Source organism: Phalangium opilio, unplaced genomic scaffold (assembly GCF_054372755.1).
Source record: "Phalangium opilio isolate 3A_F unplaced genomic scaffold, DU_Popi_V2 ptg000022l_1, whole genome shotgun sequence".
Classification (NCBI taxonomy): Eukaryota; Metazoa; Arthropoda; class Arachnida; order Opiliones; family Phalangiidae; genus Phalangium; species Phalangium opilio.
In genome coordinates, this window is record NW_028324154.1 from 4351488 (window position 1) to 4374386 (window position 22899).

The 22899-nt window shown below is 43.8% G+C and overlaps 2 protein-coding genes across 2 annotated transcripts; both read left to right on the plus strand.

Annotated features, from left to right (window-relative positions):
- Positions 1–11393: 11393 nt before the first annotated feature.
- LOC149695223 (uncharacterized) lies at positions 11394–12608 on the plus strand. Its single transcript, XM_089867404.1, has 4 exons — positions 11394–11641; positions 11832–11988; positions 12070–12195; positions 12289–12608. Exons 1-4 carry the CDS (start codon positions 11434–11436, stop codon positions 12569–12571), a joined length of 774 nt encoding a protein of 257 aa, XP_089723530.1. The 5' UTR covers positions 11394–11433; the 3' UTR covers positions 12572–12608.
- Positions 12609–18326: 5718 nt separating this feature from the next.
- LOC149695224 (uncharacterized) lies at positions 18327–22407 on the plus strand. The gene is made up of 5 exons (XM_089867493.1): positions 18327–18330; positions 18632–18831; positions 20911–21165; positions 21218–21335; positions 21401–22407. The coding sequence occupies exons 1-5, from the start codon at positions 18327–18329 to the stop codon at positions 22405–22407; spliced, it is 1584 nt and encodes a 527-aa protein (XP_089723619.1).
- Positions 22408–22899: the final 492 nt, after the last annotated feature.

Below are 22899 nucleotides of genomic sequence, written 5' to 3' on the forward strand. Positions count from 1 at the left end.
ACGTACATGGCTTGCAAAAACAACGTTAAATTTGTGTTTCCATTAGCCTACTTGCTAAACCCCTCTTTAACTTGGGTATGCCTTTAGCCAACTTGCTAAATGATTTGCAAAAGCCCCTTTAACTTGGGTCTGCCTTTAGCCAACTTGCTAAATGATTTGCAAAAGCCCCTTTAACTTGGGTCTGCTTTTAGCCAACTTGCAAAATGGTTTGGAAAAGCCCCTTTAACTTGGGTCTGCCTTTAGCCAACTTGCTAAATGGTTTGGAAAAGCCCCTTTAACTTGGGTCTGCCTTTAGCCAACTTGCTAAATGGTTTTGAAAAGCCCCTTTAACTTGGGTCTGCCTTTAGCCAACTTGTTAAATCGCTTTTGTAAACACTAAGAGCAATAGTGTTACTACATGGACACGAGAGGGTGGCTCTATTTGACAGATTTACAACTATTCAGGAAGGTGGTAATACGGTAAGCATGTCATTTTTTAAAAAAGTTCATTTTATATTCTAATCAAAAGTATTAAGTTTATTGTTCTTTTGTTAGAAGTTCGACATGTTTAAGAAATAAGGTTCAGTTCGGTATCAGGTGGGAGTCAATATAAAATCAAGGATCCCCTATAGTTTGAAATGATTTCACTCCATTTAATGTGACATGAAATAGACAGTCAAAACGTCAGTAGCGCATCTGTGAAGAACTGAGTAACTTTTATTATTATTATTAAATTCAGAGAACGCTTCACTTACACTTTTACTTGGGTTTCTTTACAGTATAAACCACATAAGTCGAAAGGATCTAAGACATGCTCTGCGCTTACCCCACCAAGACATTAGTTTTAATACTCAATTAATTTGAAAAGTTGAAGACGGATATTAAGAAATAGCAAGTCCATTATTATCGTAATGGTGTATGTATCTGTTTCTGTGGGTTTCGTAACTCAAATCCAAAATTAGTTAATTGATATACTTTATTCGTTCTAGACATCTAAAGTTTGTGGTTTTTATGGAGCTAGAGAAGCTCGAGATGGTTATCATGGTAAACTTATCAGTCTAGTTGCTAAAGTTCGTATGACCAACCCACGGAAGATTGGTAAAGGTGTGGTAAAGGTTCTTTAGCTTGGTATTACTAATATATAAACATATATAAAGCTTTGATCGGTTTCATCGAAGAAGTCACGCGTTTAATGGATACTGCTCTAGGAGGTACGGTATAGTTTCAACGTAATGGGAAACAGTCATTTAAGCGATTTTAATGTAGCATTTCACAAGCATAAAACGTCTTCAACATTAAATTTAGGCTAACTGAAAGTCAAGTCAAACTGCTATGTAAATCATTAAAAAGGTTTCTAGCTAAAGGGCAAAACGTTCCAGAACGTCAATTTTTAAAAGCAGAGCGCCACTCGACGCCAAGATCCGTTGACGAGCAGAGCGCCACTCGACGCCAAGATCCGTTGACGAGCAGAGCGCCACTCGACGCCAAGATCCGTTGAGGAGCAGAGCGCCACTCGACGCCAAGATCCGTTGACGAGCAGAGCGCCACTCGACGCCAAGATCCGTTGACGAGCAGAGCGCCACTCGACGCCAAGATCCGTTGAGGAGCAGAGCGCCACTCGACGCCAAGATCCGTTGACGAGCAGAGCGCCACACGACGCCAAGATCAGTTGAGGAGCAGAGCGCCACTCGACGCCAAGATCCGTTGACGAGCAGAGCGCCACTCGACGCCAAGATCCGTTGACGAGCAGAGCGCCACACGACGCCAAGATCAGTTGAGGAGCAGAGCGCCACTCGACGCCAAGATCCGTTGACGAGCAGAGCGCCACTCGACGCCAAGATCCGTTGACGAGCAGAGCGCCACTCGACGCCAAGATCCGTTGACGAGCAGAGCGCCACTCGACTCCAAGATCCGTTGACGAGCAGAGCGCCACTCGACGCCAAGATCCGTTGACGAGCAGAGCGCCACTCGACGCCAAGATCCGTTGACGAGCAGAGCGCCACTCGACGCCAAGATCCGTTGACGAGCAGAGCGCCACTCGACGCCAAGATCCGTTGACGAGCAGAGCGCCACTCGACGCCAAGATCCGTTGACGAGCAGAGCGCCACTCGACGCCAAGATCCGTTGAGGAGCAGAGCGCCACTCGACGCCAAGATCCGTTGACGAGCAGAGCGCCACTCGACGCCAAGATCCGTTGACGAGCAGAGCGCCTCTCGACGCCAAGATCCGTTGACGAGCAGAGCGCCACTCGACGCCAAGATCCGTTGACGAGCAGAGCGCCACTCGACGCCAAGATCCGTTGACGAGCAGAGCGCCACTCGACGCCAAGATCCGTTGAGGAGCAGAGCGCCACTCGACGCCAAGATCCGTTGAAGAGCAGAGCGCCACTCGACGCCAAGATCCGTTGAGGAGCAGAGCGCCACTCGACGCCAAGATCCGTTGACGAGCAGAGCGCCACTCGACGCCAAGATCCGTTGACGAGCAGAGCGCCACTCGACGCCAAGATCCGTTGACGAGCAGAGCGCCACTCGACGCCAAGATCCGTTGACGAGCAGAGCGCCACTCGACGCCAAGATCCGTTGACGAGCAGAGCGCTACTCGACGCCAAGATCCGTTGACGAGCAGAGCGCCACTCGACGCCAAGATCCGTTGACGAGCAGAGCGCCACTCCAAGTGACTGGGACTGAACCTTTATTCTTTGCAATGATTTTCTTATTCTAATGTTCTTATGTATTAGCATTAGTATTACAAACAAATATATTTTCCAAAATATTACGCGTCCTTTTCGGACATTTTCCGAGAAAAATGTCTTTTAAAAGATCAGAAAAGACTTGATAATTTTTTTAGATTAACTATTTTTATGGTTTTTTCCCATGCTGGTTTTCCCAGAACCTGAGCTATTATGGTTCGAATATATGATATTTATGCTTGTAATTCATTATATGATATGTTAATGCTTTGTACGTTTGAAAATGTTTATGGATTATTATAGAGATTGTCGTCTAAGTTTAACGTTATTTTGAAATGTTTGACGTGTAACCTTAATATAATTAATATGGTTTTCAGTTACATAAAACGTAAATAAACTAAAAAACAAACAGACATTTGATTTACATCGTTCAAATAGTGTTTTGAGCTAAGCAAAGGCCATCGTTTAGAATTTAGGACAATTTAACGGTTCTCTTTATTGTCTTTGGCATATCTGTGGTTTTATAAATGTTCTATGTACAGTTCCTAAAAGAGGAAAGTATACGTGCGGACGAGACCATAAAATGACAACCATTAGGCCTTGTTTCTAGTTTCGAAAGTTCTCGTCTTATTTGGTTTTTATCCTTAATCTTCATAGAAGAAAGAAAAACTGTACCAATCCTGGCTCATGATGTTCTACCGAGACACTGACTTTGTAACTAAAATAGTTACACGAACGTCAAAATGCCATGAAATCCGTTATACTTCTGTACTACTATCCTTTTTAAAACATCCTGTATGTGTTTGAGAAAACCATGTTTCAGTTTTATATGCATGCATGGTCACAATTCATTTCCAAATGTGATCAAATTGTCAGTTAGACTATGCGAAGGCTCTCGAAGTTGGGGACGCAAGCTAGATGGGGTGTTCTCTTTCCCCCCCTTGCCTTGGCTTCCCGCTCGCGTTCTTAACTTCACACACGCTAGCTTGGGTCCTCATCAATGCGATGTATCACACCTCCTCGGTGGTGAGAGCTGGTAACCACTGCGATGTGTGGGCTGAGCGGATACGCGTCCTTCCCAAGCCAAGGTGTTGAGGCATCGTGCCGAGGGCTGCATGGTACCGGGGAAGTAAAACTGCGGTATCGCTAACGGTCCCCTCGGGGCACCAGGCGACACCCCGTTGTATCTAGCCTTCCACCCGGGTGGGGGACTACCGGGTGGTGACCGTTTACTTGCCCCCTTACTCGTGGGATTCTTATGGAAACCTCAAACAAAAACAACTCCAAAACTACTAAACCTACGGTGCAGGGGTCTGCTCAGGGCAGAACCCACACTGATACCACTACGCTAGGGCCTGTATCCAGCGATACTCGTGCCGATTTATCGGTGCGTGTGACTGGTCAGGCTTCGAAACGCACCGTGCAACGTCGCCGTAAACGACAGATTGCTCGGGAAAAGGCCAAATCTGGGTCTGGAACGGTCTCCACCCCCGCTGGGGGTGCGGCGACACGTGACACCCATTTGAAGAGGCCTAGAACGGAGGATTCGACTCCCTCGCCCAGTACCTCGCAGGCGGCGGCTAAAAAGGCTAAGTCCTATAGTGCCGTTGCCAGCGCCGAGAAGATGGCCATTGTTAAAAAAGGCTATCCGAAGGCGGCCATCACGGAGGAGGACGTGGGCCCTATTCAGAAGGCGATTCTAGGGGCGCTGGATGGGATACCTTCGGGGAGCCGTCTACCGCGCCTTGCGAATTTTAGCCTGACGGCCGGGGCCCTGGTATACTCCTGTGATGATACGTTCACTGGTCAATGGTTGAAGGAAAACATAGCCGACTCGGTGGTGGGGGATGCGGTGCTCTCAGTAATGAGGGCTAGCGAACTCCCTAAGCCGTTTAAGGTAATGTTTCGCACCAGAGACCAGATCACTAAAGAGCCGGCGGTGCTGTTCCGGCGCCTAAAGGCCCTTAACGATGGCTTTGCTACCGAATACTGGAAGTGCATTCGGACATACGTGGACAGGGCAGTGCGATACTGGGTACTGTCCATTGATGGCTCCTCGCTGGACGCCATTAAGAATGCTGGCTTCTCGCTGGACGCCATTAAGAATGCTGGCTTCGTGGGCTACACTGGAGTGGACATGGGTTCCTTCAAACTCCTTCAGAACACGGAAGCCACTAAAACCACTGTAGCCGAGTCTGCGGCAGGGGGTGGGAATAGCGAGATGGGGATCTCGCTGTGGAGCTCTCTGGCGTCGCTCTAGGCACAGAGGGGGAGGGGGGGCTCATTCGGAAGTTTGTTCTTCCATGGATGAGTCCACCCTACTGGAAGAATCGGATGGGACCCTTCGGGGTTCAGCCGATGAGCGTTCTAGTGGTCCTGGTGAGGGGGAGGATCTTGGGACTGGGAGCTTGCCTGTCAGGGGGGGAGGTGCCACTGGCCCTCTCGGGACTGATGAGGTGTAGCTAGGTCCCTTCTGAACCCCTCTCTTAAGGACCATGGGGACGCTACGTGCGATTCAAATCAATCTGCACCATAGTAAGGCGGCCTCTGCGGTACTCTGCAGGAGGTTTGCTATAGAGGGTCTTGATCTGGCCCTCATACAAGAACCGTGGATATGCCATGGCAAAATCCTCGGTCTTGACGCGGCAGGGTCACTATTTTATGACCATACTGCTGCTAGACCTAGGGCGTGTATTCTGGTTCGGAGGGATCTTTGCTGTATCTCTCTACCGCTGTACACGTCCCAGGACACGGCGGCCGTGAAGCTAGTCCTGGCCACTGGGAATGCCAAGTTGACTATCACGGCCGCCTCTGCTTACTTTGCCCACGACGCGGACTCTCTCCCGACAATTGAGGTGATCAATTTGGTCGATCAATGTGAAAGGAGAGGGGACAAACTAATCATTGGCTGCGACGCCAACGCTCATCACATCACGTGGGGCAGTTCTGACTGCAACAGGAGAGGTGATGATTTACTAGAATATTTAGTTGGTTGTAAACTCCATATTCTTAATCAAAACAATGAACCCACTTTTGTTACTTCTAATAGAAGGGAGGTCATTGACCTCACGCTAGCCACGGAAAACCTCGCGTCTTCCGTGTCTAACTGGCATGTGTCTACTGAGCCGTCTCTGTCGGATCATAGGCACATCTGCTTTACTATCGCGACTACCTCTGTCCCGGCGGGGACGGAGGTACGCAATCCAAAACGGACCAATTGGACCGGCTATAAGGAAGACCTTATCCTACGCTACGGAGATGGTCACACCCCTAAACTCACTTCACCTTACGAACTTGATAGGGCTGCTGGTGACTTAGAGAGCTCTATCATTGAGTCGTTTCACCGGAACTGCCCACTCAAGACCGTTAACCGCTCGAGGCTTGTCCCTTGGTGGAATGCGGATCTCAGCCGGCTTCGGAAATACACGCGCAGGCTCTTCAACAAAGCCAAGCGCACGGGAGACTGGACTGGATACAGGCAGTCCCTTAATACCTACAACAGGGCCATTAGAGCTGCTAAGAAGGACTCTTGGCGGACCTTCTGTGAGCAAGTCTCCAATGTCCCTGCCACGGCTAGGGTCATGAAGATCCTAGCGCACGACAACACACATCGTCTTAACACTATTAAGTTGCAGGAGGGTGTGTACACTAAGTCTGGGGCTGAGACTCTCAAGCATATGCTGGAGGTCCACTTCCCTGACTCCACTCCAATCAATCCAACAAACCCTGACTCTCTATACCCTGTTCTGCACAGGGCGAAGAGAGAGGACTGGCTTGTAGCCAGGCAGGTTGTTACGATTCCCAAGCTTCGTTGGGCTGTCAACTGTTTTGAGCCCTACAAGTCTCCGGGACCCGATGGGGTCTTCCCTCGGCTTTTGCAGGAGGGCTTAGACCACATCGCCTCTCCGTTATGCAAAATCTATAGACTTTGCATTGCTCTCGGTCACATACCTTGTGATTGGAAGCGATCTAGGGTCATCTTTATTCCCAAGCCCGGGAAGGTTTCCTACCTCGAGGCGAAGGCATTTAGGCCCATATGCCTGACCTCCTTCTTCCTCAAAATCCTGGAGAAGCTGGTGGACAGGTACATTAGAGACGAGGTACTTTCGGTAACTCCTCTCTCTTCTTCACAATTTGCTTACCAAAAAGGTAAATCAACTGAGACGGCCCTTCACGGCCTCACGAATTGCCTGGACAGGGCATTCGAGTTTCAGGAAATTTCACTGGCCGTCTTCCTCGATATTGAGGGGGCCTTTGACAAGGTCTCTAGCTCGGTTATTACTGAAGCTGTTAAGAGATTTGGCATCAGCGACACTCTTGGCCGTTGGATCAAGTCCATGCTTACCGACCGCGAGGTGTCGGCGTCCCTCCTTGGGGACTCTCTAGGGGTGACTACCAGCCGGGGCTGCCCTCAGGGTGGAGTGCTCTCCCCCCTGTTGTGGTGCCTGGTGGTGGACGAACTCTTGGAGAGACTCGGGGGTGCTGGGGGCTGTAGCTGCTTCGGGTATGCGGACGATGTAGCAATAGTCTTTACCGGGAAGTTCCCGGATACTGTCACCACACTTATGAGATCTGCTCTCTCTAGCGTGGAGCAATGGTGTCAGGCGGTTAACCTTTCCGTTAATCCTGATAAAACTGTCCTTGTTCCGTTTACGAGGAAGAATACTAAGGATCTGTTCAATGATATCTCCTTCTTTGGCCAGGTCCTGACAAAGTCCTCCGAGGTAAAATACCTGGGGGTGACCTTTGACTGCAGACTCACATGGAAGCCGCATCTTGATCGGTGTATCAAGAAGGCCAAGATGCTTTTCTGGAGGACCAGGAGCTCAGTCGGCCAGACTTGGGGCCTCAACCCCAAGGCTGTACACTGGCTCTATACTGGGATCATCAGACCCATACTATCTTACGGGGCACTTGTCTGGTGGACAAGGGTCCGGCTGAATACGGTGCAGGCTGCCCTGCGCAAGCTTCAAAGGCTTGCCTGCATTGGTGTTACAGGGGCCATGAGATCGACCCCAACTGCTTCCCTGGAGGTGCTTCTTGACATGCTACCTCTTCATCTTTTCATTGAGGAGGAGGCTGTCATGGGGGCCTACAGGCTCCACATTAATGGCTGTTGGGTTCCAAGACTTTGGGATTACAGCCATACGAAGCTCTTTCGGGAGTACGCTGCACTTGAGCCGTCGTTAACGATGTGCTCTGACAAAACCGTTACCAGCTTTGATTTCACTAAGCCATTCAGCATCCACTTTCCCAGTCGGGCCGAGTGGACTAACCTGCTGCCTCTTGGCACTGGGGGTGAAACTATTTGGTTCACCGATGGTTCCAAGACTGATTCCGGCGCTGGCGCCGGCTATTACTGCCAAACTACAAGGGTCGGTTTTTCTGCTTGCCTGGGCACCTTTGCTAGTGTGTTCCAAGCGGAAATTGCCGCGATCTGTTATTGCGCAGACTACTGCATTAACAAAGGGTATAACGGACGGACTGTGAGGATCTATTCTGACAGTCAGGCCGCCCTGAATGCGCTGGACCAGTGTCAGATTACCTCTCAACTGGTGCGTAGCTGCCTTGATCTGCTAGCGCAACTGGCGTCCTGCAACAGGGTTCTGTTGTACTGGGTGCCAGGGCATAGCGGTTATTATGGCAATGAGCAAGCCGATAGATTTGCGAAAAGGGGCGCGGAGGCCAAGCTCTTGGGGCCGGAGCCGGCCGTCCCCATCCCCTACGGGCATGTCAAACGGAGCCTGCATGACAGGATGACTGTCATACAAAACCAGCTCTGGCATGACATGGATGGCCAGAGACAGACAAAACAGTTAGTCAATGGTCCCTGCAGGTCTCGTGCTAGAGACCTAATTTCGCTCAGCAGATGGGATATTAGGCTGGCCACCGGTCTTCTGACCGGACACTGTCGGCTAAATAGGCACCTCCATCTGATGGGTCTTGCTGACGACCCCCTCTGCAGGTCGTGCCAGGAGAAGGAAGAAACATCCGCTCACGTACTTTGCGAGTGCGACTTCTTCGCCTCGCTTAGACTAGAACATTTTGATTCACACACTGTGGAGCCCTCGCGGGTCTCCTCTTTTACGGTGGAGCGAATTCTTCGCTACGCTGCGGCTACGGGCCTATTCAAGGCCTGATTATGAGGTTGCACAATATGCCTTTGGCATCGGTGCTAGGGCGTGAGCCCCGCCTCATCAACAATAATAATAATAATAACTACCGTCAACAAACCCCAACTCTTCAACAACAGCCCCTGCTTCCCCCCCCCCCGGCCCACCAACAGGATCGCATTCAAAAACACGCCGAATGCTCTCAACCTTCGCCGTAAGCTAAACGCCCTCATCTATCACGTTCCAGATACTAATAACTTTCAAGATGACCTCACCCTTACCGAAAAAAAACCTCTAAAAAACTTCTTCAGCCCAACCTAAGACGTGTTTTAGAGGTGGTATTTTCGGTAAGGGCAACTTCGTCTCTCCTCTTCTGCGTGAACTTGGAATCAGCACAGTGCAGTGCGGATCCATCACACTCAAGCGCATTGGCCCTCCCCAAGCAGGCCGCTCGCGTCCTCTATGTATTGCATTTGAGTCAGTCAGTGATCGGCAATTCTTCATCCAGGGCTTAAATAGCATGCGTCGTCAAAAGACGTTCGCTTACCCTGTTTCACCGGACCGTACTTCATCACAACGTGATGCTCACCGTCTTTTGCTTGCGGAGCTCCGTGAGCGCCGTTCAAAGGCTGAGACGGGCCTGGCTATCAGACAGGGCTGAATTGCTCCAACATCAGCCCCATCAACATCTCAGCAAGTTTCGCCCCAATTCCATCATCAACCCACACCACCGTTGCTTTTGCCTCATCCCAATAACATCTCGCTAGCTGCTGCCTCCGCCAACTCTCAACTTGTCCTGCCGCAACTTTATTCTACCCAAAAAAACGAAATTCTACACCGCATCCCCCCTCATCTCTCGTAATAATCATATTTAATGCCCATCACCTCTATGGAAAACGTATGGAGTTTATTACACTCTCTTCTACTTAGAACGCCAACATTATCTGCATTGCGGAAACCTGGGCCAACCCCCTTTTAAATTATGCGGTCTTTAATCTCCCCGGTTATTCGTTGATACGTCGCGATCGTCCTGGTAGCCCGGGAGGCGGTGTCCTCAACTCATAACATTGTTTACCATGACCTGCCCCTTCCCACTCAATATTCTGAAGCGATATCAGTCGAACTTAAACCCCCTACCTCTTGCTCATGGTTGACACTTGGTTGCGTTTACCGCCCACCGAATACTACGCAAACCGACTCCATAAAACTCTTCCAGGATGTGAAATTCATCTCCGACCGTCGCAGTGAACTTATCGTTACTGGGGACTTCAATCTCCCAGGAATCTGTTGGACTACTGTCACTCCCACGTTAGGATCCTCCCCCCCACACTGAATTCCTCGATCTTCTCCACTGTGCAGATCTACATCAACACTTAACTTTCCCCACTCGTTTTGGCCAATGCAATTCGTTGTCCCACAATATACTTGACTTATTCTTAACCAAGGCCAATGTGTCCGATCCTTACGTCACTACCCCCAATTGGTGGCAGTGACCATGTAACAATCTGTGCGGAGTACCCCTTAGCTAGCGTTGCTCCTCAAGCCATAAAATTTAAACACGACTTTGACTTCAGTCGTGGTGACTACAAACAGCTCAACCTACTCCTCGTTACCAAAGACTGGTCTCCTCTTGCTGCTCTCCCTATTGAAGACGCATGGACCTTCTTCAAGACTACCTCCTCGCCTGTGTCTATAAGACAGTCCCTCTGTACAACCACTCGGCCCGCCGTCCCCCAGGGCCTTGGATCTCGCGTACAGCTAACCGCTTCATAAATCGCCAGATTCGCACACTGCCGACGCGCCTCAACATTCGTCTCCCTAACGGTGAACCTACTGACTCCGATGTGGCAATGGCAAACAGTTTGAATATCACACTATCCAAAAACTGTAACTCGAAACCTACTGATATAATGGACCTACCCGATAATGTCCCAACTCAGATGCCAGACTTCCTCCCCAATTTAATTGACCTGAGGCTTATCCTATATCAACTTGACATTAAGAGTGCCTCAGACCCTGATGGTATACCCAACCGGCTCCTCAAAAATTGCGACGCTTCATTTGCCGCTCCCCTTCTCACTCTCTTTTCAGCTTCCCTAACCTGCGGAAGAATACCCTCGGAATGGCGTGTTGCGTCTGTCACTCCGAAATACAAAGGCAAGTGTTGTAGAAGTGACGCAACAAACTATCGTCCAATTAGTTTAACATACACCGTATGTAAAGTTCTCGAGAAATGCATTCGCGCCCCTTTAATGCAGTTTGTTAACCCCCTACTTTTCAACACGGCTTCCTCCATGGGCGCTCTGTGGAGTCGAATTTCCTTTCTGCCTTTTCTATGTCTGTCTTTTCTACGCGTTTGACGAGGGAAACCAGGTAGATGTGTTTTATCTCGACATCGCGAAGGCGTTTGATTCGGTTCCCCACCAGCGCCTTTTGGGTAAGTTACAAATTCTAGGCATATCTAACAATATTCACCGGTGGGTCCAATCCTACCTCCTTCAACGGACCCAAGCGGTACGCGTTGGTGAATCCTTTAAGCGTACTACACACTATACCGTTTTGAGAGCGTGCGTGACGTGGCGTGGCGCGGCGTTTTCGAAACGTCTCCAAAACGCTTCGAAAACGCTACGCCGTTGACGACGCGCGAAGGAAATGTCGCGAAACGCTGAAGTTTCGGATTCCGAACTTTTGGAGGCGTGCGCGTCGTTTTTCCATTTAAAAATGGCGGACTTTGACGAGAGGCTAGTTGAAGCGGTTCGAGAAAGACCACAAATCTACGACCTAAGAAGGCCTGATTTTAAAGATTTTAAAAAGAAAGAAGTTTTATGGAATGAAATTGCTACAGAATTATCATCAACAGGTTTGTGACCTTTATTTTCGTAAACATGGTTGTGAATTATAACGTCTTAAAGTCGGCTAAGCCTTGGCTAGGTTCTATTGGGTTAATAGGGGAAGGAAAAGGAAGGTGTTTCTTTCTAGACAGTAGCCTACATCAGCTTGAATTCGTTCTTGACAGTAGTACTTAAATAGAAAATATGTGAAAAATTTAGAAACTGAAGTTAAGAAAAGATGGAAAACTATCAGAGACCGGTTTACTAGGGAAAAAAAGGGTGCAAATTTACCAACTGGTTCCGAAGCTTTGGTTACACAGAGATGGCCATTGTTTTCACTCTTAAGTTTTTTGTCTGACCACATTAAGCACAAAAGGTATTTTAATCGGATTTAATTCCATTTATCATTTGAGAAATAAGAACTATTTGCTTATTAGTTTATCTTGCTAATATCTAGTATGATTTCAAACTATCGGGATGAAGTAAATGATGTATCGGATCAGTCTGGCGGATATCTGATATCGGAAGACCTAGAAATCAGCAACGAAACCCTGTTTGAAACGCAAAACCCAGAAACCCAGGGGTATACACAAAGTTTGCTTGTCATGAAATTTGGTTTTTTTCGTCATGGTATAATTTATTGAGATATATATATATATATATATATATAAAATAGTGAAAATTCATCTGTAAATAATGGGAAGTCAGCTCCGCCGGTAGTTGAAAATGAAAAAACTCCTAACACAAAGAGAAAGGCCAAAGATGCACTAGAGATTGAAATTCTTAAGAATATTGCAGAACGGAAACGATTGGAGCCTGTTGAAAGAAAGAAGTCTCAGTCTGCAGTAGAGCTCTATTGTATGTCTTTAGTTGAAAGAATAGAGGCATTGGAACCAAAAAAACAAGCTTTGGCTCGAAAAAATATTGAAGCTCTTCTGTTTGAGCTTGAATATGAGTGACGTTTCATTAAAAAATTAAATAAATTGTTCATTTGAACCCGTTGTTTGTGATTATTTATTGAATTCCCTATATTTGACTATCTTGCCAAGCAATCATTCCTATTTCGGAATTAAAAAACTGGCAAAGTTTTTCTCGAATTTCCTCGCATTGTCTGGTGTTATTCCTACTACCTTGTCGACCCAAAGATCTCAATTGTGTAAAACCAGCATCATTTCTCCATTCACCCGGTATAACCTCCCCATCTTGGTTTTCTCTATCCATAAAACTGGGAGGGCAGTATCTGTTCTCACAATCAAAGGTCTTGTTTATCACAATTTGCCTCAAGAAATTGTGAAGAACGCATATGGCTTTAATAATTTCTAGAGTTGTTTCTTCTGATGCAATGATTGGCCGGAGCAAAATCCTCCATCTGTTGGAAATTATATAACTTGACAAAAAAGTATATTTGCTAGACTCTTGTTTGGTTTCAAACCTTGCTGTTAAAATGCCAAATGTATTTTCCACTATTCGTCTTGCCCTAGATAAACGATAGTTAAAAATTCTTTGTGTTCTTGGCAAGCGAGGCCGATTGTAAGGTCGCATCAAAAATCTGAAAATGCAGCATTATACCATATAATGATACCATTTTCTGCTCAAGTTCAAGTTTTACTTGTTAAGAGGAAATCCTCCATCTCCGATGAACATGTGAGGTATGATTTCGTTTGAGCCTGGTAAATTTGCTGGCGCAGGAATTGCTATTTTGCCTGATGTCATGGCTCTCCAAAATGCCGAATTTGTCAGAATCCCTGAATCGCTATGGTGTCCACTATCACCGATATCTACAGTGACAAATCTATATTGGGCGTCCGTAATTGCCAAAAGAACAATGCTGAAGAATTTCTTGTAGTTGTAATAATCACTGCCGGAATTGTGGGGAGCCTAAACACAAATTACTTTGAGGAAATTGATTGCAGATACCGTTTTCTATTTACCTGTATTCTGATATGTTTGCCATCAATCGCGCCTAAGCAATTTGGATATTGCCATTTTAGCCAAAAATCCCTACTGATTGTGGTAAACTGCGCTAAAGAGGGTGCCGGCAGATATTTCCTCTGCAGTGCTTCCCATAGAGCGCCGCAAGTGTCTCTAATAATATGGGATGTTGTAGATCTTCCAACCCTCATACTGAATGCGACTGTCTGCATACTGTCTCCAGTAGCTAGATATCTTTTGACCAGAAAGCAGATTTTCTACAAAATACTTTTTTCGTTTTATCCTCAAAAATGATTTACCTCAGCGTTAATGCCAGTCGTTCTTTTTCAGAAATTGGCTCCCGAAATTGAGTGTGGTATTTTCTAATACTAGGCCCGACCAAACTTAACAAATGATCCATTGTGGATGGAAACATTCGAAAATATGTAAAATAAAGATCTTTATTTTCAACTCTAAGCTCGCTAACTAAATTATGAAATTCCGAAAGTTCATTTCTTCTTGTTAAATAAGGATGAACCCATGTGGCTCGATTTTTTCGTCTCCGTCTTCTTCTACTCAAAATAATAGCCAAAACAATGTCTTCGTTTTCTGACTCGGAATCCATTTTTGAAAATCGCGCCAAAACAAAAAATAGGCCTAACGCGAAAATGTGAACTCTCACACCGTTGCGTGGCGCGACGTACGTATCACCAACGTTGACGCCGTGAAAACGTCGCGCCACGCCACGTCATGCACGCTCTCAAAACGGTATAGTGTGTAGTACGCTTAAGTGCCCTCCTACCTGTGCCCAGTGGCGTTCCCCAGGGCAGCGTCCTCGGTCCCTTATTATTCCTCATTTATATTAATGATCTACCCTCCCATCTAACTTCTCCGTTATGTCTGTTTGCTGACGATCTCAAAATTTTCCGTGTTATTAAATCGCATGCTGATGTTCGGAGTTTACAATCAGACCTACACCAAGCTTGGTCGGCGCGCAATGGCCTCCAATTCAACAGTCAAAAATCCTTGCTTCTTACAGTTCAAAATTCTCAATTAGACGTAGTATTACCCACACCTCACTATCTTCGAGGTTCTAACATCCGACGTGTTGATGAGTGTCGGGATTTGGGAGTTCGTGTCACCCATATTCTGAAATTTCACACTCATGTTAAGCAAGCATGCAGTCGTGCTTCTCACACGTATCTTCCACTGCTACGTGCGGCCGTTACTGGAGTTTGGAAGCCAGTTATGGTACCCCTCTTTCCATAGAGATATTGCCCTCCTTGATAGTGTCCAAGCTCTGTACGTCCCTGCGTCATCTTCCTCACGACACCAGATTATCTGCTTTGGGATAGACCCCCTTTCGCTGCGACGTACCTATCTAGACCTCGTCAGTCTCTATAGAGTTCTAAGTCAATCAAACCAGCGTTATTTCACCTCGGTTCCCCACTTCCATCAAACGCACGGCAATAATCGAAATCTATTCCTTCCCCCTTCCCGCAAAGGCCCCCTGAGACACTATTTCTTCTGTTGAACCATCCCTATTGGGAACTCCCTCCCGAATGACCTCGTCTCCCAGACATTAATAATTCATTTTAAATCTGGAGTTAAAAATTTTTTGGGCATTTGAATTCTCAAATTATCTAACATATATTTGGAGCTGTAAGGCTATACAAGGCGTAGCTCGACAACCTCGTTGGAGAAAAAAATTGCGTCAAACAACAAATCGGCTTTGGTGATATTGAACGTTAACACTCGTGTTGGCAAACTAAGAATATGGCTGAGGTGGAACGAATCAATAGTGTTTATACTGCAAACCAGTTGTGAATGTAGCTTAGAGAAAATAGGGCTGACAGTTGAGGCGTACACAAATGGGCCTTTTAAAACAATTAAGGTCATATCTCTCCTAAAGTTATACACTTCATTTCCTGCTGTTTTTTCAATTGACTATTTTGCATGTATCCAAGTCATATCTTTACTGGGTGTAAAATGTGTACTACTCTACTGTATATTCGCTATTCTTGGAATACTGCTTTAATAATTCATAAATTTTACTTCAAAAAAAAAATAAAAATAATTCTACATGAAGTTTGTGGTAGTAGTTCTCCTCTTGACTCGGAGAAGTAAAATTTTGGTTTTACAAACTTGTTTTATCTTTCAAAATCTTCTTAATTTAATTTCTATCTATTTAACTATTAATTTATTTTATACCTGAAATCATTGTAAACAAGATTCGTCTTAATGATTGATCCCGAAATAAAGCAATTATTATTCTTAATATTACAATTCCATTCATTTGTCGCCGAACTAAAAACTATTGTGAAGTACTGCGAAATCGAACCATTAAATCACTTCCTTCATCTGTACGCATTCGCGATCCCCAACTTTGAAGAACGCTCATAGAAATCCGCAACCATATACTCATAGAAGCGAGGGGTGGGTCATTCATGAGATCCCGTACGCTACCCGTGAAATCTAACTATAGAAATTCAAAATCGGAAATCAGGACTGAAATGAATAAAATTTGGAAAACCGATAAAAATATCCAAAATAATGAAAGTAATCACGAAATCAGAAAAGTACTATAAAGAAAAATCAGAGGTAAAACGAAACAAAAAGACCCATTTTGAAGATAATGTGTTTTTCCACGTTTAAAAAAATCGCACCATAGCTTTAGTTACTGGTATATCGACATCTGGTGACCATATTCACGCTGGAAAATGCTGACGCCTCAAGTCGAAACATGCTTGTGTTGTAGTAAGCTATACATTTTCTCGTGAGAAAGGGTAATTGCTATTTTTCACATGATTTCGCTTAAGTTTATGAAAACACTAGCAGTGAAGAATTTCATGTTTACTTAACTTATTTGATTATGGTAAACAATGAAAGTGAACTATTTGTGCTCCGGCAAGTGTTTGCTTGTTCAATTAATACTGGTTATAAGTGTCTTAAAGAGAACAGCATCTGGAATAGGAAATTTTTATAGGCACATAAAAAGATGTTTTGAAAAGCTTAAATCACCGTTACTTCAAACTAAATTACGATTTTCCGAAGAACAAAACCCCAGAAGCCACCAGGATGATCAAGAATTTGTTTGAGAAAACATTTGTCAAAATTCAGACGTAAACAAATGTAAAGATGGCCTTGAAAATCTCCCTTGTGAAGCGGATTTTTTATTAGACCTCCCTTCCAGGGAAGATGCTGAGAAAAGAGGGTCGTCTAATTCACCACAGCCCTGAATGTCCTCCACAAACTTAAATAGAAAAAAAATATTTTATCAAGAAATGAGCGTAAGAAACGCAAGTTTATGGCAGCTGCTGATGATTCAACACAAACTAAGGTTAATGATTTCTTCCCTACGTTAAATGAAATAAAGAACATGGACAAAGAAAATGAGGGTAATTTTAAAGGTTTAAGTTTGAACTTAAGTAACTCGGAATGAAGCACTTCAGAAGCAAAGCCAGCAAGAAACGCAAATATTGGAGTATTTTTTCAAAACTTATGGAACAACTGTCATTCTAGAACTAAGATACATTCAGAAAGTGAAAAAACCTAGCTCGGCACTCTTTATATTTGCCGGGTCTTTGGCATATTCCTTTTTTGTCCAAAACTTGCCATCAGCTTTACCATCCTTGCGACAAGGCCGACGATATCTCTCAGAGGAAAGAAATCCAATTAAAGGAGAAATTCCTTCAGTTCAATTATTGAAGCACGTTAAACGTTATGAAATACCACACAAATTTGTCGCAGTTTCTGAGAAAGGAACATGTATTCTTAGTAGAATCATAAGTTTATAACTTATCGTAGATAAGTATGACAATTAGCAAATTTTCTGAATTAGAGCTGGTCTTAGAGCAGATGATAATGTGCCGTCAGAATTTCTTGAATAACGTCCCCTAGAGGAATATCCGTTAACGAAAAACGTGTGGCTATGACGGAGAGATACAAAAATTTAATTTATTTCGAGCAAACAAAATGTTGCGAATATTTGGAACCGCAGTGATGGATGCGGTAGTAAGTTAATTCCCATTACTTAAAGTACATAGACTTCATTTATTATTATTATTAACTCGTATTTTAACAGAAAATGAGCATTAAAGTGGAACACGTTCTTCAAAACGAAGAGTTAGCTGTTAACCAAAATTTCCAATCCAAAGCTATCAAAAATATTTTTGAAGAACTGAAAAACTGTGATAAATTGAAATCTCTGATAGAATATTTAATAACATTCTTTTATTGACATTAGAAAACCATAAACCTAAGGGAAGTACAAAGTCAAAACTTAAAAAATGTTCCTCACAACAAAACGGCTTACAGACGTGTTTAGCTTGGACGTTAACATAGTTATTATCTGTGTTTCCTTCTTTTTATTTAGCATGACCTGTTAAACGAGCCCCTATATTCTAGTGAACTTGAAAATCAAGTGCTTCACCCTTTGATTATGTCTCAAAAACTGTGCCCTTGTTCAACCACTTGGCCAAACGTACTTCCAAGCCCTGGATCTCTCTTGCCACCAGACGCCCAATCCGTAAGAAGGAACGCCTATGGAAGAAATTACGTCGCGCTGTCTCTTCTGGAGATCAACTTCGCAGGCATACCTTAAAAAAACATTACAAACCCCAGACTCTCCATGTGAAAACTCTTACCCGTAAAGCTACCAAAAAATCTCAACAACGTTAATTGTACTCTGTTCATACTAATCCGCGCGCCTTCTATCGGTTTGTACGGAGTCAAATTCGGTCTATACCCTCTCGGCTCAATATCCATCTTCGAAACGGCCAAAAAAATGACTCGAACTACGATATGGGTAACTGTCTAAACGAGACTCTTGTTTGCAACTTTAATATCACCCCCAGATCTTACAGCTCTCCCTGAAACTAAACCATATACCATGCCTGACTACCTTCCAACTGTCCCGAAGGTCTATACTATTTAAAAAAACCTTGATTCGAAAAGTGCTTCAGGTCCTGACGAAATACCAAATCGCCTTCTAAAAAACTGTGCTTCAGCCCTTTCCCATCCACTTCACACTATTTTTAGTGTATCGCTCTCTGAAGGTTCTCTCCGCTAAGATTGGTGTACGGCTTATGTTACCCCTATTTTTAAAGGCAAAGGTAGCCGAAGTGACGCCGCCAATTATTGGCCTATTAGCAAAGTATTTGTAAAATGCCTCCACGCCGCCCTTTTAGAATTTGTCACCCCACACTTTAGTATATTCCAACATGGGTTCCTTAACAACCAGTCTGTTGAGTCTTATCTCCTAAGCGCCCTTCACGAATGGTTTCATGCTTATGATGAAAGCCATATGGTTGCTATTATTTACCTTGACATAGCTTAGGCCTTTCATTCTGTGCCTCATATGCGACTCCAAGCCAAACTCCACGCTTTAGGCATAAAAAAACAACATAAATCGTTGTATTGAGTCCTATCTAACACGTAGCACCCAGTCGTTTCGGGTCGGCAACTGTCTTAGCAAACCCCTTCCCGTAACTAGTGGAGTCCCCCAGGGGAGCGTTCTTGGGCCCCTGCTATTTCTTATATTTAAAAATGACCTTCCCGATAAACTCGTCTCCCATGTATGCCTCTTTGCTGATGACCTAAAGCTATACCGCGTCATACGTTCATATGATGATGTAAACCTCCTCCAATCTGACCTGAGCCGCCTTGAGGATTGGTCCAAAGTGAATGGTCTGGTCTTTAACGGCCAAAAGTCAATTGTACTGCAAATCCAACGATCTAAAGTCGACACTGATCTCCAGTCCCTTTACTTTCTAGGCGGTCAAAACATACGGCGTGTCAATGAATGTCGCGATTTGGGTGTACACATCTCACACAATCTCACCTTCCATGCCCATATTCAAAAAAACTGTAGTCGGGCCAATGGTCTGCTTGCGACCATTAAAGCAAATTTCTCCATAATTTCTAACGCCATCATGACACGACTGTTTACTAGTTACATTCTCCTCATTGTAGAATTTAGTTGGCAACTTTGGAACCCTTACCAAGCACAAGACATCCGTCTGCTAAAAAGTGTTCTAGGCCGGGCATCAAAAATTCCGTCTAATATCTGTCACCACCCGCGATCATCTAGACTTTCCTCTTTGGGTTGAGTTGCATTGCCTAATCGACGAACCTATCTTGTCCTTATCAGCCTGTTTCGTATTGTCCACACCAATGGTTAGAAATGCCACCGGAGGTCATTCGTTCAAGCTCTTCCTACCACGCTCCCATAAAAACCCGCTAAAGCACTCGTTTTTTCGACGGTCAATCCCCCTCTGGAACTTCCTACCCTCTGATCTCGCCTCCCTAACTTCCCTAACCGAATTTAAATTAGGTCTCAAACAATTCCTATTCTCACCCTCTTCTTCCTAGTCAATCAATTTCCTCCTTATGGAGCTATAAGGCTTCTCGAGCCCTAGCTCGTCACCCCTAAACGGAACAAAAAAATCTCACCAACCACTTCTTTCGTCAAGTATAACGACATCTCGTCAACCAATCTTTTCATCGATTATAAGAACTTCTCATCACCCATTCATTTCATGACACATTAAACAACCTATTTCATATGAACCATTTATTCCAGGAAAAACCAAAAAATTATATCCCACACTCACTTCAAGAATAAAATCGCCCCAAAACATCCTCTCACTTCACTCATGGACTACCGAAAAATCATATCTCACATCCAACTACTCTCTTCATGATCGAAAACAATTTCTCTCAACACTAGGTTATAACTCCGAGTTTTGAAAATAATATATCTCACCACGGACGTTATCCGTGGAGGTTGAAAAACCACCTCTCATCTCAAACTCGCCACCAATTTCAAATTTTGGTAACGCTTCTCTCTTGCTCATATCACAAGCTCAAAAACCCCTCTCCTTTGCTCAGAAATTACTCAAAATTAGGAGTAAGAGATGAGAGCGCCCATCACTGGTACGAACTCTCAAGATGAGAAACATTTCATTAACTAACTAAATTATTTAGAAAATCTTCGAAAATCAAGAATCAGAATCACTTACACAGAATTATCATATAATGAGTGACATATCAGTGAGAATTGTGTTTTTTATGCATGTACGAACTCTCAACATGAGAAAAATTGCATTAACTAACTTAATTATTTAGACAATCATCAGTACTGCTAATACTCCGTTCCATAAATGGGGGTAGGAAAACCGTAACAGTTGACAAAGACTAAGCATATTTATCTTACGTGGACAAGCAACAGTTCACTATTTTGTGGTTTTTGAAAATGCGTAGATTGGCAACACTGTACATTGCATCGCGTTTATCCTCTATCGGCTTTGCGGCTAGGGCCTTCTCCTTCGGGTTTCGGCTAGTTGGCTAAATATTTTTTGAATTAAAGTCGTTGAAAATTTGGAAGGGTGGAAATACATGTTGTATTCCGACCTGTAAAAACAACACGAGGAAAAACAAGGGTTTTTCGTTTCATATATTTCCGAGGGAAGAATATGTTCGCGAAGAATGGATCCGAAGAATCCGCTTCTTTATGAGCCAAATTTCTGCTAGGCCTCGATCTCAGTCTCTTTGGTATCCATATAAGAACAATGTTGTTTGTGGCGCGCATTTTCGCAAAGATGGTAAAAAAGGAATGAAGATCTTTACCCTATCTACATGGGCAAATTTATATTTCCAAATGATGTAACTAAACCCCTAACATTCTCGAGGAGGGTCAACTTCCAGAAGCCGCAGCTTACGAAACTGTACAATTCACCCGTGAAAATACTAATAGACATAATAAAACATTTGATGCCAAAGAAATTACACAAATGCCGAAAGATTTTATAGGTAATGAGGCTCACTAATTATTAAAAGAACTACAAAGGTAAAATTATAAACCCTTTCATTACTAGATCACAGCTATTGTCAAACACAAGTTAGTGAAATTTTATCATTGAGAGAAAATGAAGCCAAGCTGAAATTGCAAATTTCCGTTCTTCAATCAAAAATGGCTACAATTTTTGAAGAAAACGCCACATTAAAGGAGAAGCTGCGTTTAGTAGAAGAAAAATCGCAAAACCACTTAACAAAGGCGTTTAATTTCCAAAATATCAGCATGTATGACAAGAAATTCGAATTTTATACTGGCTTTAGATCTAAACAGGACTTCTTAGAGCTTTGCGAGTATATAGAACCTGATTTACCTATTTTAAGTGTTTATGTAAATTCAAACCAGAATATCAGGATAACGCCTAGAAATGAGTCTTCCCCGGGTAGACCCATGGCTCTTGATTTTAAAAACCAATTATTCTTAGTTTTGTGCCGATTGAAGGTTGGAATGTTAGAAGAGGATTTAGCTTATCGCTTTCACATTAGCGTTTCAACGGTTAGTAATATTTGGATTACTTGGGTTGACCTCTTATATCGTAGGCTTCCACGAATGGCGATATGGCCATCAAGGAGAATCATTAACAAATATATGCCAGAACCATTTCGTGTCCTTTATCCAAGTACTCGAATTATCATCGATTGTACAGAACTGTTTATAGAAGTCCCCCATGATTACAACACCCAGAGTGACACTTATTCTACCTATAAAAGCCACATCACGGCTAAAGGTTTGATCGGAATAACCGCAAATGGTTTTGTGAGTTTTGTATCCAACCTTTCTCATGGACGCATCTCTGATAAAGAAATCACCAATAATAGTGGATTATATAAAAAACTAGAACCTGGAGATTCAGTTATGGCTGACCGAGGGTTCTTAATTTCTAAAGAGTTGGAAAAAATTGGTGCTACGTTAAATATACCACCATTTGTAGAGGACAGAACGCAGCTTACTGAAGCTGAAGTTAGAAAAACAAGAGATTTCGCTAATTTGAGAAAAGATGTTGAAAGGGTCATGTTGAAATGGGGGTAAATATGGACTTGAAATGGTGCACTCTTAAAATCAAAGGTGTAATTTAGCACCTTTTGTCTTAAATTTGACGGGTCCAAAAACAGCACCATTAAAGTGGTTAAATAACGCCTCTGAAGGTTTTAAATGGCCCATTTTCAACACTTTGCGTCTTAAAAATATTTTCTCCCGACACATTTACTACACCTTATAAAGCTTTATCTTACACCTTTTAAAAATCATATACAGGTGGAAAAGATCGGAGTGCCCAAATTTTTCGGACATTTTATAAAAAAAACTCGAGATCAATGAGGAAATTGATTGTAGTACATTGTCCAGACTCATGGAAATTTAATTAAAGAATTCTCTGGCATCAACTAAACAAATCGTTCATGTAGTTTCAAATTATCACAAGAATGAGAATTTGTAAGAAATCAATACAATAATGTTAATGAAAAATTAGATTTTGTATGATATCATAAATTTTGCAAGATTATCCTGTGACAAACAAAAAAT